The following is a 16,494-nucleotide window of genomic DNA, read 5'->3' on the forward strand; positions in this document are numbered from 1 at the left end:
ATTTTACTCCACATAATCCTTGAATTTATACATTTGTAGACCCTCCTTTCCTGCCATAGCTTATCCTTCAACATTATTGCTACTCCTTCTTTAGCTCTAACTCTATTTGAAACCCCTGACCTAATCCCATTTATTCCTCTCCATTGAAACTCTCCCACCCCCTTCAGCTTTGTTTCACTTAAAGCCAGGACATCCAGTTTCTTCTCATTCATAACATCCACAATCATCTCTTTCTTATCATTTGCACAACATCCACGCACATTCAGACTTCCCACTTTGACAATTTTCTTCTTCTTATTCTTTTTAGTAATCTTTACAGGAAAAGGGGTTACTAGCCCATTGTTCCCGGCATTTTAGTTGACTTTTACAACACGCATGGCTTACGGAGGAAAGATTCTTATTCCACTTCCCCATGGATATAAAAGGAAAAGTAATAAGACCAAGAACTATTAAGATAAAATCAAAGAAAACTCAGATGAGTGTGTATAAATAAACGTGTACATGTATGTGTAGTGTGACCTAAGTGTAAGTAGAAGTAGCAAGACATGCCTGTAATCTTGCATATTTATGAGACAGACAAAAGACACCAGCAATCCTACCATCATGTAAAACAATTACAGGCTTTCGTTTTACACTCACTTGGCAGGACGGTAGTACCTCCCTGGGTGGTTGCTGTCTCCCAACCTACAGGTATTTATTAAATATAACACATCACTACATCCAACTGCAATTACATTATTCTATTTTTTTACAGTTACAAGACCTAAAAAAATTAATTGTTTGGAATTTTGGGGGACAAGGAACATAACCATGGAATTTAGGGGGTCAGAGGAATATAAATCTATTTTTCCCATATGTTCTTTAGCACATTTTACATGATTTTTATTATTTACATGCTGTTTTCAGGAACATAACTGCCCTGTTAATGGAAGGTCTACTGTACAACCTTTTTGATTTGGTGTAATGTACATTATTTTGCTGATTGGAAAACAGATAGGAAATATTTGATAAATGAGACTGCCATAGTCATATAGTTTAAGGAGAAAGATGTTTTTAGTAATGTGTGATGCTTTTATGGAAGCCCGTGAATATTCCTAGTGGATCCTTAGTTTGACTTGCAATATGTAAGATTACGACGTGCCTATGTAGTATTAAACAGTGTTTTTCTTGTTAACTGTTTTGTCATAGTAAAGATAAAAGATAGTAACTTGAGTTTAACCAGTAAGTTAAAAGTGGGTATGTAAATGTGTACATATTATTTACAGGGGCCAGAATGGTACAGTACATGGTTGTCAGTACAAAGAGGTTTGCCTGTCTTCACGTATCTTACACTTCTGCCCTTCACAGATATTGGTGGAACTCTGAGTGTCAATATACTCATGGATGAGCTGCTGATGGTGAGTAAGAAGCAATGATTTGTAATAAATATATGCTCATGTGTTTCTTTTTAATGTCATAGCCTCAGGCTGTACATAAATTTCCATGAGAAATGAGAGATTTAATTACCAAGTACTATTTAAAACATGGATTTGTAGGATACCAGAAATGATACTTGGCTGCTTTAGCTAATGATTCAATTCCAGTATGGTTACACACTGTTAAATGTACTTTGGGATGATTATTTATAAACTTTAACAACATGACTCATTTCTGCATGTATGGTAGACCCTCAGACAGTAAATTGGACCCACAAAAAGTCGTATATTTTTTTAAATAATTCTTTTGTCAAAAGAAAGGAAATCTTTGACACCTTATTTTGTACATGACATTGCTTATTGATTTAGAAATGTATGTTATTTATCTAAATTCTAAATAAAAACTTAATTATTAAATAAACTAGTGTGGGGTAAGCTGGTGATTGTTTTTGACATGGTATACTGTCTTCTCCTGCCAGAGAAAACAGAGAAGGCTACTACTCTGCCATTGACTATTATAAATTCAATGAACGTACTTTTTTTAACACATCAGGCATCTCCCACCAGGGCAGGGTGACCCATAAAAAAAAAGAAACACCATCATTCAACACTTTAACCATCATTCACACGTAATTACTGTCTTTGCAGAGGTGCTCAGATATGACAATTCAGAGGTCACTCCGAACAGCCAGTATTCCAAACCTCTCCTTGAAAGTGCAGGCATTGTACTTTCCACATCCAGGACTCAAGTCCAGCTTACAGGTTTCCCTGAATCCCTAAACAAAATATTACACTGCTCACACTCCAACAGCTCTTCAAGTCCCAAAAATCATTTGTCTCCATTCACTCCTATCTAACATGCTCACACATACCTGCTGTATGCCCAAGCTCCTTGCACACACAACTTCTTTCATCCCCTCCCTCCGTCCTAATCTAGGATGACCCCTACCCCCCCCCCCCTCGAGGGATTCCACTACAGATTTATACACCCTCCAAGTCATCCTATTTTGCTCCAGCTTCTAAATGACCAAGCCACCTCGACAACCTCATCATCTCTCTGAATAATACTTTTAATAACTCCACACCTAATTTGAACACTCTTGTCATTATAAAATATACAAAAAAAAAAAAAGCAGGAATTTTACCCTACATCAGAAGTACATGTTGACTGGTTAGACCTCCAAATAATGGGTAAAGTGCTGTTGTATCGACCTTTTAAAGTGTGAGTAGTCTTTCAGGGAAATTCTCAGCAGCAGCATGATTGTGCAGTTTAATAATGTGAAGCCATCCAGAATTAAGCACACGCTCTTATTTAGGCTATCCTTCATTGTCACCCACTGTTTTCTAATACAACATGGCTTTCTCCTTGATTATGGGACTAAAGTACATAGTGCATCTTTTTTGGTTTCTGCTCAGTCTACTCGAAAATTTTCCTGTTTTATTGAGCTGTTATGACTTTTGTAACATTCTCTTCAGGTCACATCCTGGGTTATTCATTGCACAAGCTCATAACTTTTCTTCATTCCTTTTAATCATATGAATTAATGTTTAATTGATCCACAAGACTTGTGCAGTGTCCATCACACTGCACTACTTGAAGTTTATCTTGTCTCAGTTTATTTTCCAAACACTAAGACTTGTCACTTTCAGCATCACTTGGCTTCCATGGTTACTATCCAGAGACAAGATGGGCTGATGATAATATCAACAGTCAGTTTATTAACACATAAATGAGTATGGTATAGTATACATACACACAGTGTGAGACTGAGTCTCCCCCATAATGACAGTGGCCTCATCCATGTGCTGGTGAAAGGGAAAGATCCCACAGTGTGGCATATTTTCCTCTAAATTTATGCTGTCCTAACCAAAAATTATATCATGCTCACTGAAAGAATACTACATTTTTTCAGTGTTAACAGAAAAAAATGTTGTCAGATCGTGTCTTAACCAAGGTTCTACTGTAATTAATAAAAAGGCACAATACCATGACTGGAGCAATACATAAATAACCCACACATAAGATAAAGAAACTTATAATGATGTTTTGGTCCAACTTGGACCATTAACTAGTTACACTGAAACATTGTCGTAAGTTTTTTCTCTTATGTTTGTGGATTATTTGAGGATTCTACTTTAATTACCTATTTGTAATTACCTATTGGTTCCTACAGTAGCAGAGCTAAGCTCATAGTGTCCCATCTTCATTAATATGTTCACTGTATAATTTTTTTTAATTTTCAATTGTTGTAGTAGAGTACTTATTACTTATTTTATATATTTTTTTCAATTATTGTAGTACAGTACTTATTACTCTTCTTTCAATTTATTCCATTCTTTCATTACTATTTATAAAGAAAAATTTCCCGGTAACCCTTAAGATTCCTGTTTTCATAATTTATGTCTGTGGCTTCTTATTATCCCTGTTGAAGGTAAAGTACTAAGAACTTCTTTATCTGTCCTTTCATAACATTTTGTGACTTTAGATGTTGTTATATCTCTTTCCTCTTATCAGCCATTGTGGGCATCTTTAGAGTTTTCAGTTTTTCATCGTGATTCCTATTTTTTTAGCTAAGGGATCCATTTTGTAATTCTGCTTTAGACCTTCTGTTCAATTAACACATGTCATTCAGTGGGGACACCATACAGCAGCTGTATATTTCAGTTTTGACCTAATATGTATTGTAAACAGTTTTTCAACATTTCTTAATACCTATATTTGAAAGCTATTTTATACTTAGCCAGGGTAGTACATTTTTTACAATTTCATATACATAATATAGGAGCAATTTTTTTTATAGTACTATTAACTCCTAGATTCCTTTCTCTGTATGATATTTACAAAATTTTGTCAATGTATTTCTTTGTGGTCTAATTTTGCTTTCTACCATTTTCATTACATGGTATTTTTTAACATTAAATTCCATCATCCACCTGTCATTATATTTACTCAGTATATTAACATTTTACTTGTAACACACTGTGTGGATTAACCCTTTGACTGTCGAAGGGCCAAATCCTGAAGTTGCTTCTGGTGTCGCAAAATATTCGAAAAAAAAAAAATTATTTTTTCTTACGAAAATGTTAAGATTATTTTTCTGATTGTTTTAGTCCCAAAAAAAAATTTTTCCCATCAGTACTTACCGAGATATAGAGTCCTGAAGTTTGCTGAAATTGATCTGCTGGCGGCAACAGCGGCGACTGCCGCTCACCCGGTAAACTTTTATTTACTTGTATTCGATGGTTTCTTGTTTTTTTCACTATTTTATTTTTTCACATAACTTTTGTGGCCTGTGAGACCAAATTATTGTGCAATGTTCAAATATACACTCGTTGAATGTAACACAATTATAGCAAAAACACTCGTATCATTATAATGTTGCTAAAACTTGTTTACACAAACAAACAATGTAAATAAATGTTTATTACGATTGCTTTATAATATATATACATATGTACAATCACTGGACACTTTATTAGAAGTGCTGCAGCTTGTGGAATTCTTTGAAACATGGGTATAAGCACAATGGTGTCTTACACTCCTCACACATAAAACGAGTGTCTCTGCGTTTTTGTTGGCGTTTTGTGGTATGTCCACAGACAAAACACCTCTTCTGAGCATTTTTCTTGGCAGTAGTAGCAGGCAGTGGTATGGGGTAGTGATCACCAGGCCTCAGACGAGAGGACATGTGTTGATAATTTCGTGGGCGCTGGTCTATTGCAGGTGTTGTTTCTTGGTACTTGAATATTATTTGTCTGATGACTGACAAACAAAATTCACCATATTTGGGTTTGTTCTTGGTCTTCAACTTATACATATTATAAGCATTCAGCATGGAAATGTCAAGAAGATGGAAAAACAGTTTTATGTACCACTTATAACTCTTGCGAACACAGTCAGCAAACCCAATCTGCATGTCACATTTGTCCACTAAGCGCATATTGAGGTTGTAATCCATCACAGCTGCAGGTTTTACAATAGGTTCTTTGGTCTCTCTATTCTGCTTGCCAGTCTCTACCATTTCGTGTCGGTGAACTGATGTCAGCAGTGTGACATCACGTTTGTCATGCCACCGAAATGCCATGATGTCATTGACAGCAAACACCTGCACTTCACCTCTACGACTGCCAGCTTCGAACCTAGGCATATGTTTACGACTTCTACGCACTGTGCCACACACATCTGTCATGTTCACTCGCAAGAAATCACTGAGTATAGGGCTTGTGTACCAGTTGTCAGTATATAAAATATGCCCCTTACCAAGATATGGCTCCATCATTGTTCTAACCACATCACCAGAGATACCCAGTAACTTCCTGGTATCTTCCATTGTTTTACCGCCAGTGTACACAGTTATATCCAAAACCAGACCAGTTTTGCAATCACACAGAACAAATAACTTTATACCAAAGCGTTTCCTCTTGCTTGGTATATACTGCTTGAATGAGAGTCTTCCTTTGAACAAAATCAAAGACTCGTCAATAACAAGCTTCCTGAAGGGATAAAAATACATACAGCACTTTTGTTTCAGGTACATAAACACACGTCTGATCTTATATAACCTGTCGCTTCTGTCAGGCCTGGTTTTGTCTGAAAAGTGTAACATACGTAACAGTAACACAAATCTATTCACTGGTATAATGTCACTGAAAGCAGGGGTTGAAATCAGGCGGTCTGTCGCCCAGTATGTGCTGACACTATGCTTATACACATGTGGCATAAGCATTATTGTGGCAAAGAACAGATACATCTCTGCCACAGTTGTGTCCTTCCACTGGTGTAGGCGTGATCTTGGTGAAAGCATAGTGTTTGCCATGGTGTACTCATAGTATGTATTGCTTTCCCTGACAATAATGTCCATCAGGGGTTCATCGAAGAACAACTGAAAGCATTCCAGTTCAGTGGGATTGTTCCCAAGTGTACATGATGGCCGTATTCCACTTTGTCCTTCATCAAAGTCATGGGGATTGGGAACAAACTCGTCATCTTGATGCCAATCCCAGATGCGGTCAGCTGGTGCGTTCTGGATATTGTAATGTCGTTGTGGTTGTGCAGGTTGTGGTTGTGGTTGTGAGAGTGTGGGGTCGGCCGAAGCAGGTTGTAGTTGTGCAGAGTCAGCAGCGCGGGCACTAGCGTGGCCCACTGCTGGTGTCACATGACTCATGGCACCGTCACTATCACCACCACCGCCTGCTGCCTCACTCACATCATTTATACCCATCGTAACAATATCGTCATCTTCACTATCAGGACGTGGTGTAGGGCCACGGGATGTGCTCCGAGATGTACTCCTTCCTCTTGGAAGAGCATATGGCACACTACCAGACCGCATGCGACGTCGTACATACTGCCGTTTCACTGGGGAATATTCACCCTCACTGTCACAACTAGAAGTGCTTTCAATAACCTTGAAATCACTATCACTATCACTTGCACTGCTCACATCTGAGTCTTGTACACGGGCAAATAGTTTCCTCTTTCGTCCTGGTACAGGTGAATATGAACGAGCCGGCCTAGCACCAGAGGTGGATGGTTGTGGGTCATCTGGGTTTTCATCACTAATTATGTTATCCTGGGTAATTTTCTCGGTCACACCCGCTTCAAAACCATGGAATTCACTTTCACTGACACTATCATCACTGTTTGAGCTATCACTTGGGAACAAAAGACCTCCAATCCGCCGAGGAGTGAGGAACTTCTTACCGCGAGGCATGGTGAAAATGGACTACCAAGATGGCGTTCCCACAATGCACCGCTGAGTCCCAGATTTTTTTCACAGGGTGCACACCGACCACTGAGACCCATTCTCTCTCGTGTAGGCCTACCAGCCCTCTCCCGCTCGATTTGAAGCCGCTAGAATTTATGCGTATAGATACGTCAAACACGGTATCTCCCATGACGTACATATACGACCGCGACAGTCAAAGGGTTAATTGAGGCTAGAATAACTGTGAATATTTTACTGAGATGTGTGTCTTGTGAAAAAAAATTATCTTAAAAAGCCTCATTGTTTTATTATATAGCATTATAACATACATTTGTATAACCTTTTACCTTCCTTTCTTACAATATTTTTCCATTCTTTCTGGATGAGTGCCTTCTCATGCCACAAAAGGAAAAAATGGTAATGATGACGACTTCCTTCCATGTGTAATAATCAAGTGTAATGTAACTACTCAAGCATTTGCAAAATTTTTATCTTCACAGTTAGTGAATGGGTTTTTTGATTGATTTTGAGTACGTACTTTTTATTTGTCAGATGAAGCTTTTACCTCCATACATCTTCTCAAACACCATCCTGTCCTTTTAATCACAGACATGTCACCATTTTAAAACAGTCAAATAGGGACTGTTGAAGGCACCTTCATCAGTTAACCCTTTCAGGGTTAGTGCCATACTAGTACAGCTTGCATGACAGGATTGGTGCCGTACTAGTACTCATAAATTTTAGCGCCTTCAAATCTAGTGAGAGAATGCTGGTAGGCCTACATATGAAAGAATGGGTCTATGTGGTCAGTATGCGCAGTATAAAAAAACTCCTGCAACACACAGTGCATAATGAGAAAAAACTCCAGCCGTGTTTTTGGTTTAAAATAGCGACTTTACAGTGTATTTTTGTATGCTATTTATGGTTGTATTCTAGTTTTCCTGGTCTCATTTTATAGAATGGAAGACATATTATGGAAATTGAGATGAATTTTATTGGTTTCACAGTGAGAAGTACCTTGAAATTGAGCTTAAAGTAGCAGAAATGTTCGATTTTTGCCCAAGTTCAAAAGTAAATAAATCAACCCATGCGTCCAATACACGTCAACTGGTGAGTCTAATATTCTTTCACAAGTGTGCTGATATTATTTAAACTATTTCTACACTAATGCAGTAGTCTGCGTAACAGTAAATCTTCTATATTTTGTGAGAATAAAAATTCAAAGTGGAAAACAAAAGAAATGTAACAAGAGGCCTGGGGATGTGACTAATGAACAGAGGAAATGTTATTTAAGTGCCAGGAATGTCTGTCTTGTTTATTCTGGTCCCTATTTGGAAATTGGCATCTTTTGAAATTTGTGTGAAATTGGCATCTTTTGAAATTTGTGTGAAATTGGCAAAATTGCCAATTTCGGACCACTTTATTGGATAGTTGAAATCGGTAAATGGGTGGTTTCTTGTACTCATTTGATAGAAAAAAATGGAGTTCTAGCGAAATAGTTATTATTTTTGTCGACTGGTACATTGGAATTGGCCAAAAATAGGGCTCAAAGTGGGCGTAACCGCCGATGCGTAAACATCGTCGAGACTGCTAACTTCGCGAGAGCATAATTCCGTAAGTTTTCCATCAAATTTAATATTTTTGGTGTCATTATGATCAGAAAAAGGTTCTCTTTCATTCCATAAGAAAAAATAATTTTTTTTTTTAAATTTCCAACTCTGAGAACAAGTTTAGCAGAGGGCCTGCCGACCCTCTCTAGGATTAGTCTCCCTATAGTGCCCTGGCATGATAATGGCTTTCTTTGTACTTAACAAATCAAATTCAAATTCAAATGTTTATTTCCTTGTAAAGCTTATAATGTGTGGTTTACATGTTATAAGATATTAATTACTATGAAGGCCACTAGCATGCATAGGCATTTCGGGCAGACTAATACTAATTCTTACTCTATATTGATATAGGTTATGTAGCAGTACATTTGGACATATTTTGAGATACATAATTAGGTACATATCTAATTAGGTGCATACATAGTTAGATTTAAAACAGTTAAGTAGGACAAATTGTAATAATATTACAAATAGTAGATTTAGTAATGGGATTGGATTTGTCTTGGCATGATACATTGATACAATCAAAATTGTAATTACACATTGTAACCTTTGCAAAGAAATAAAATCTTTATTCTTTATTCTTTTTTATTCTTTTAAAAATAATGAGGCTCATGATTGTAGTGATGAAGGAACCTCTTTACTCATAAGACCATAAGAACATAAGAAAGAAGGAACACTGCAGCAAGCCTACTGGCCCATGTGAGGCAGGTCCAATTCTCCCACCGGCTTAAGCCAGTGCCTTAACCTAGTCAGGTCAGATAACATTCAATTAAGGAAGGAGCATGGCATCTGACCTAGTAGTACAAGCTAGTCAGGACTAACTCACACCCACCCATACCCTCTATTTTTAAACCTACTTAATGTCTTAGCTTTTATGACGGTACTCGGGAATTCATTCCACTCGTCCACAACTCTATTACCAAACCAGTGCTTTCCTATATCCTTCCTGAATCTCAATTTTTCCAACTTAAAACCATTGCTGCAAGTCCTCTCTAGGCTAGATATTTTTAGCATGCTGTTTACATCCCCTCTATTAATTCCTGTTCTCCATTTACAGTGGAACCCCGAGTTTTGTCCGCCCTGAGTATCGTACACTTCGAGTTTAGAACAGTTTTTTTGGCTAAATTTTGTCCCGAGTTTCACACTGTGCCCCGTGTTTCGTCCCGCATACCGGACCTGTTCACCTGCCCATGCCTGTGTGCCTCCTTGTGCAGCTGTCATGAGTCAGTCTGGCTTTGTTTCTCCTTGAGTGAACATTACATTATATGCTAGGCATTTAAAGTGCCCGGGAGTGATAAAATGCATATACAGTACACTCATTACTTACCTTAAAATATTTGTAGTCTTAATGTAGAGAGAGAGGTGAGTAAACAAGATGATTACATGAGTATATGAGAGTGTAGAAGGTTTGCTGAATTTTGTAAACAAACCAGTTGCTGTTGTTGTTGTTATTAGTAGTCTGGACACGAATGGTTTATGTTCACTCTGTCAAGCCGAATCAAAAAACATCTCATATTTGTCATTATTGTGTTATTATCATTATTAATAATTTTAAGCCAGCCCGTAATGCTATGCATACAAGTGGCTTTGGCATGCTGCTCTTACCTGTATTTTTTTGTACCTCTGTATTTATGCTCAAATTACTAAATAAATAAATAAATAAATAATACGGCATCTTGTGATGCAGTTCAGATGGGCTTGTGAGGTCTCTAGGGAGACCTAATCATATGGTCACACCTGCCTTAGCAAATGTCGGGTAGTCACGCCCACGTCTGAGGTCTTTAGTTCTTGACGGCGTCAGACCTCGGCATCAGGTCGCAACACGTGGTACATACCCCATTGGGGAGGGGGTACTTTGACTACGATATAAGCCTAGGGAACAGCTGAGCAAGGAGGTTGTTGGTGACAGGTCCGGGGAGCGAGAGCTCTGGACAGCCGCGTGTGTAGTGAACCACGCATTGGGAATCTCGGGTCAGCTGGTCGGTGAATTAAGAGTGAGTACTAGTCCGTGTTACTGATAACATCTACCTTTCCCCCTGGTAATAAGTCTCATAGGTCAATTGTTATATTATGTAAATGTCCATCAGTATATGTAGTATTCTAGCCCTTTTATGTTATTAAGTAAACTATAGCCATAGTTCCCATTTTTATTTGTACCTCCACATGCTATTCCCTATTCTGTTAAGCACTGGGATACACAGAAGACGTGCTCACTCGCTGGGATACCTCAGGTAGAGTGGGTAGAGGTCTCACATGGTGGCAGCGGTTTAGCGTTTTTCATTAAACGCGGCTCACGTGCTTTATGACTAGTCAGTTGTGGCTACCAAAACCAAACTACCAAATATTAATTTCCTGGTGTCACCTTTCATTTGTTTTACCGTTAACTGTGACCGTAACCTTGAGAATAGACCAGGATCAAGTGAAGGGTCTAGCAATATGGCTCTAGAGCAAGATTCTGCGATTAATGTTAGTGAGGGTATAAATAATCAAGAAAATGAGATTTCAGTGATAAATAATACCTCAGGAGTACATATAGGGTCCACGGTGACCCCCAGTAGTACCACGAATACTATGGCCCCAGTGGTATCTAATACATCTACCACTGCTGTTAGCCCGGGAGTATCAACTTTACCAACCCAGGATGCTACTAACCCCATACCTTCGTATTTTAATAACCCAGTTAATGCTGACTATAGTATGGTATCTCTACTGCTAGGGGATGACCTATGTTATGTCAGCTGTTGGGACATACATGTGTTGTATATTATGTGAGCTAGCTCCTTGCCAGGAGGGATCACCGTAGAGATAGGATGTATTTTCTTTTCAGGTGGAGAACTGTAAACACCAATCGGCATGTGAGACCTCTACCCACTCTACCTGAGGTATCCCAGCGAGTGAGCACATCTTCTGTGTATCCCAGTGCTTAACAGAATAGGGAATAGCATGTGGAGGTACAAATAAAAATGGGAACTATGGCTATAGTTTACTTAATAACATAAAAGGGCTAGAATACTACATATACTGATGGACATTTACATAATATAACAATTGACCTATGAGACTTATTACCAGGGGGAAAGGTAGATGTTATCAGTAACACGGACTAGTACTCTTAATTCACAGACCAGCTGACCCGAGATTCCCAATGCGTGGTCCACTACACACGAGGCTGTCCAGAGCTCTCGCTCCCCGGACCTGTCACCAACAACCTCCTTGCTCAGCTGTTCCCTGGGCTTATATCGTAGTCAAAGTACCCCCTCCCCAATGGGGTATGTACCACGTGTTACGACCTGACGCCGAGGTCTGACGCCGTCAAGAACAAAAGACCTCAGACGTGGGCATGACTACCCAACATTTGCTAAGGCAGGTGTGACCATACAATTAGGTCTCCCTAGAGACCTCACAAGCCCATCTGAACTGCATCACAATCTTCAAGACTAATAACACAATCTTAGTGATTTTAATGTGTTCCTGCACACCAGCACAGGTGCAAGTTGTGGAGTTTAACCCTTTGACTGTTTCGGTCGTATATGTACGTCTTATGCGCCACTGTTTCGGACGTATTTAAACGCGTAAATTCTAGCGGCTTCAAATCAAGCAGGAGAAAGTTCGTAGGCCCACATGTGAGAGAATTGGTCTGTGTGGTCAGTGTGCACCTCATAAAAAAATCCTGCAGCATGCAGTGCATAATAAGAAAAAAAAAATTACCATTTTTTTTTTTATTAAAACACCGACTTTGAGGTGTATTTTTGTATAGTATTTTTCATTATATTCTCGTTTTCATGGTCTCACGTGATAAAATGGAAAACATATTACAGAAATAGAGATGATTTTAATTACTTTCTCAATGAAAACGACCTTGAAATTGAGCTCAAAGTAGCGGAAATGTTCGATTTTTACCAATGTTCAAGAGTAAGCTAATCACACTACACGTCCAATACATGTCAACAGGGGAGTCTAATATTCTTTCACTAGTGCACTGATATTATTTATACCATTTTTACAATAATGCAGTAGTCTGCATAACAGTAAATTTTGTATTTTTTGTATGAATAAAAAATCAAAATAGAAAGCAATAGTAATATAAGAGGAGCCTAGAGACGTGACATTGAACAGAGGATATGTTATTTTAGTGCCAAGAATGTATACAATGTTTATTCTGGACCCTATTTTGAAATTGGCATCTTTTTTATTATGCACAAAATTGGCCAAATTGCCAATTTCTGACCACTATATTGGGTAGTTCAAATTGGTAAATGGGCAGTTTCTTGTACTCAACTGATAGAAAAAAATGGAGTTCTAAAGAAATAGCTATGAGTTTGGTCAACTGGAACAACAGAACTGGTCAAAAACAGGGCTCAAAGTCGGCGAAATCACCGATGCGTATATGTTGCCGAGACCGCTAACTTCACTGGAGTGTAATTCCGTGAGTTTTTGACAAAATTTCGTACTTTTGGTGTCATTACCATCGGGAAAAGATTCTCTATCATTTCATAAGTTTTTTTTTTTTTTTTTTTTTTTGACATCTGAAGGGGAACACCACTGTCCTCCCCCACCACTGCATACATAATGACATACACATTTTATTCATTCTAGAGTGTATATTGGGTTTTTGTTATTTATATTGTTAATTATGTCATATTAGATGAATTGTGATAGATAAATATGTAAGCTGTAGAGTTGATAATATTGTCATATTGAAGTACTATTTTGTCATGCCTCCTGACAGCAGGAACAGATTAATTGGATTTACATCATTTCTTATGGGAAATATTGCTTCGATTTCAGGACGTTTCAACTTTAGTCTTAGCTCCTGCAATGGATTAAGGACGAAACTCGGGGTTCCACTGTATACACCTCAGTCATATCCCCCTAATTCTCCACATTTCTAGAGAGTGCAGATTCAGGGCCCTCAGTCTATCATAGGAAAGATTTCTGATAAATGGGATCAACTTTGTCATCTTCCTTTGTATGTTTTCCAGTGCATTTATATCCGTTCTGTAATACGGTGACCAAAACTGCGCAGCATAATCTAAATGAGGCCTAACCAAAGATAAGTATAGAGTTGAAGAACAACCTGAAGACTTCTATTATTTATACTTATTGATATGAAGCCAAGGATTCTGTTAGCTTTATTGTGAACACTTATGCACTATTGTCTTGGTTTCAGATTACTGCTAACCAGAACTCCTAAATCCTTTTTGCAGTCAGTAATATTAAGATCTACATTATTTAGTTTATATGCAGCATGGTTATTTTCCTGTCCAACATTTAGAACTTTGCATTTGTCTATATTAAACTGCATCTGCCATTTCTTCGACCATTGCATCAGTCTGTTCAAATCATCCTGGAGTGCTCTAATGTCCTTTATTAGAATGAACTGGATGGCCTATTTTGGTATCATCAGCAAATTTGCTTATGTCGCTATTTATTCACTCGTCTAAGTCGTTTATGTAAGTTGTGAACAACAAGGGGTCCAACACTGACCCCTGTGGAACACTGCTTGTGATAAGCCCCCATTCTGATTCCTTCCCATTTATGCAAACTCTCTGCTGCCTATTTGTCAACCATGCCTCTACCCAGGAAAAACTTTATCCTCCTATTCCGTGTGCCTTAAGTTTCCTCAATAGCTACTGATGTGGAACTCTATCAAAAGCCTTACTGAAGTCCGTATACACAATATCATATTCAATACCATGATCTACCTCCTCAAATACCTTAGTGAAAAAAGTTAGTGAATTTGTAAGACAGGAACACCACTTTGTAAAACCATGCTGAGATCCGTTAATCAGTTTATGCCCTTCAAGATGGCTATGAATTGCCTCAGCAATTAGTGAGTCTATAAATTTTCCCACTATGGAGATAAAGCTTATTGGTCTATAGTTCAAAGCTAAAGACCTGTCACCTGCCTTGTAAATAGGTATTACATTTGTCATTTTCCACTTGTCTGGCACTATGCCAATTTGTAGTGATATATTGAAAAGATTAGCCAAAGGTATGCTAGGCTCCTGTTTACATTCCTTTAACCCTTTGACTGTTTCGGTCGTATACATGTATATACGTCTTATGGGGTACCGTGTTTGACATATATATACTCATGAATTCTAGTGGCTTCAAATCAAGCAGGAGAAAGCTGGCAGGCCCACATGTGAGAGAATGGGTCTGTGTGGTCAGTGTGCACCATATAAAAAAAATCCTGGAGCATGCAGTGCATAATGAGAAAAAAAAAATCAGACTATTTTTTTTAATTTAAATGCCGAATTTGTGGTCTATTTTCGTATAGTATTTATGGTTGTGTTTTTGTTTTCTTGGTCTCATTTGATGGAATGGAAAACATATTATAGAAATAGAGGTGATTTTGATTGGTTTTACTATAAAAAGAGCCTGGAAATGGAGCTCAAAGTAGGGGAAATGTTTGATTTTTGCCGATGTTCAAAAGTAAACAAATGATGTCATTTTACAATAAATGTCCAAGTAGTCATTCTCATATGCAGTCATGAATGGGTTGACATAATCTGTACAATTATTACAGTATTGCAGTAGTCTACATAACAGTAAATCTTTTATTCTTTGTTTGAATAAAAATTCAAAATAGAAAGAAAGAGTAATATCAGAGAGACCTGGAGATGTGACTGATGAACAAAGAAAATGTTATTTTAGAGCCAGGAATGTCTGCATTGTTCATTCTGGACCTTATTTTGAAATTGTCATATTTTTTAATTTTCGTGAAATTGGCCAAATTGCAAATTCTGACCATGTTATTGGATAGTTGAAATCAGTAAATGGGCAGTTTCTTGTACTCAATCGATAGAAAAAAATGGAGTTCTAAAGAAATAGCTATGAGTTTGGTTGACTGGAACAATGGAATTAGCTGAAAATAGGGCTCAAATTGGGCGAAATCGCCGATTTGTAAATATCGCTGAGGTTGCTAACTTCACAAGAGCGTAATTCCATCAGTTTTCCATCAAATTTCATATTTTTGGTGTCATTACAATCGAGAAAAGATTCTCTATCATTTCATAAGATTTTTTAAATTTTGCGACACCAGGAGACACCTCAGGATTGGGGGTTGCGACAGTCAAGGGGTTAAAACCCTTGCAAACTGTTCATCAGGGCCTGGGAATATGTTAGGTTTTAATTTCTCTATTTGTCTGAGGACCATGTCACTAGTTACCCCAATCGTGCATAGTTTATTATCATCCTGTTCCACATAATTTATTATTCCTGGAATCTCGCTAGTATCTTCCTGAGTAAAAACTGAGAGGAAGTAAGTGTTGAAAAGTTCACACATTTCCGTATCACTGTCAGTGATCTGACCTGAATTACTATCTGTCTTATCCCTAATCTTACTTCTATATACCTGAAAGAGCCCTATTGCATTAGTCTTCGAATCCCTTGCGACTTTAGCCTCATAATCCCTTTTTGCTTTTCTTATTCCTTTTTTAATTTCTCTCTCTAATTCTATATATTGATTTTTTAACTGCATATCCCTTATTTTGATATGCCTATATGTGCCTCTCTTTTGACCAGTGAGATGTTTTAGTCTATTGTTTATCCGTTGGGATCATTTTTGTTTTATCTAATTTCCCAACTTGGAACAAAAGTTGTCTGGGCAGCTAGCACAATGCTCTGAAACATGTCATATTGGCAACCAACACTACCTAGGTAATTTCTCAATCCCATGAAATCTGCCAATCGGAAGAAATCTGCCAATCGGAAGTCTGGGACAGACTTGATTGCAGTTATCTGGGTAATTCC

At 37.9% G+C, this 16,494-nt stretch overlaps 1 protein-coding gene across 3 annotated transcripts in view; it reads left to right on the forward strand.

The window, feature by feature from the left end:
• Positions 1-16,494, forward strand: part of LOC128691053 (transmembrane protein 8B-like) — a 152,789-nt gene that overhangs the window by 66,798 nt on the left and 69,497 nt on the right. For all 3 annotated transcript variants that reach the window (XM_070089032.1, XM_070089031.1, XM_070089033.1), the window contains exon 8: positions 1,266-1,397. In XM_070089032.1, the coding sequence (XP_069945133.1) occupies positions 1,266-1,397 (132 nt within the window). The remainder of the gene's footprint in view (positions 1-1,265; positions 1,398-16,494) is intronic.

Source organism: Cherax quadricarinatus, chromosome 27 (assembly GCF_038502225.1).
Source record: "Cherax quadricarinatus isolate ZL_2023a chromosome 27, ASM3850222v1, whole genome shotgun sequence".
Lineage (NCBI taxonomy): Eukaryota > Metazoa > Arthropoda > Malacostraca > Decapoda > Parastacidae > Cherax > Cherax quadricarinatus.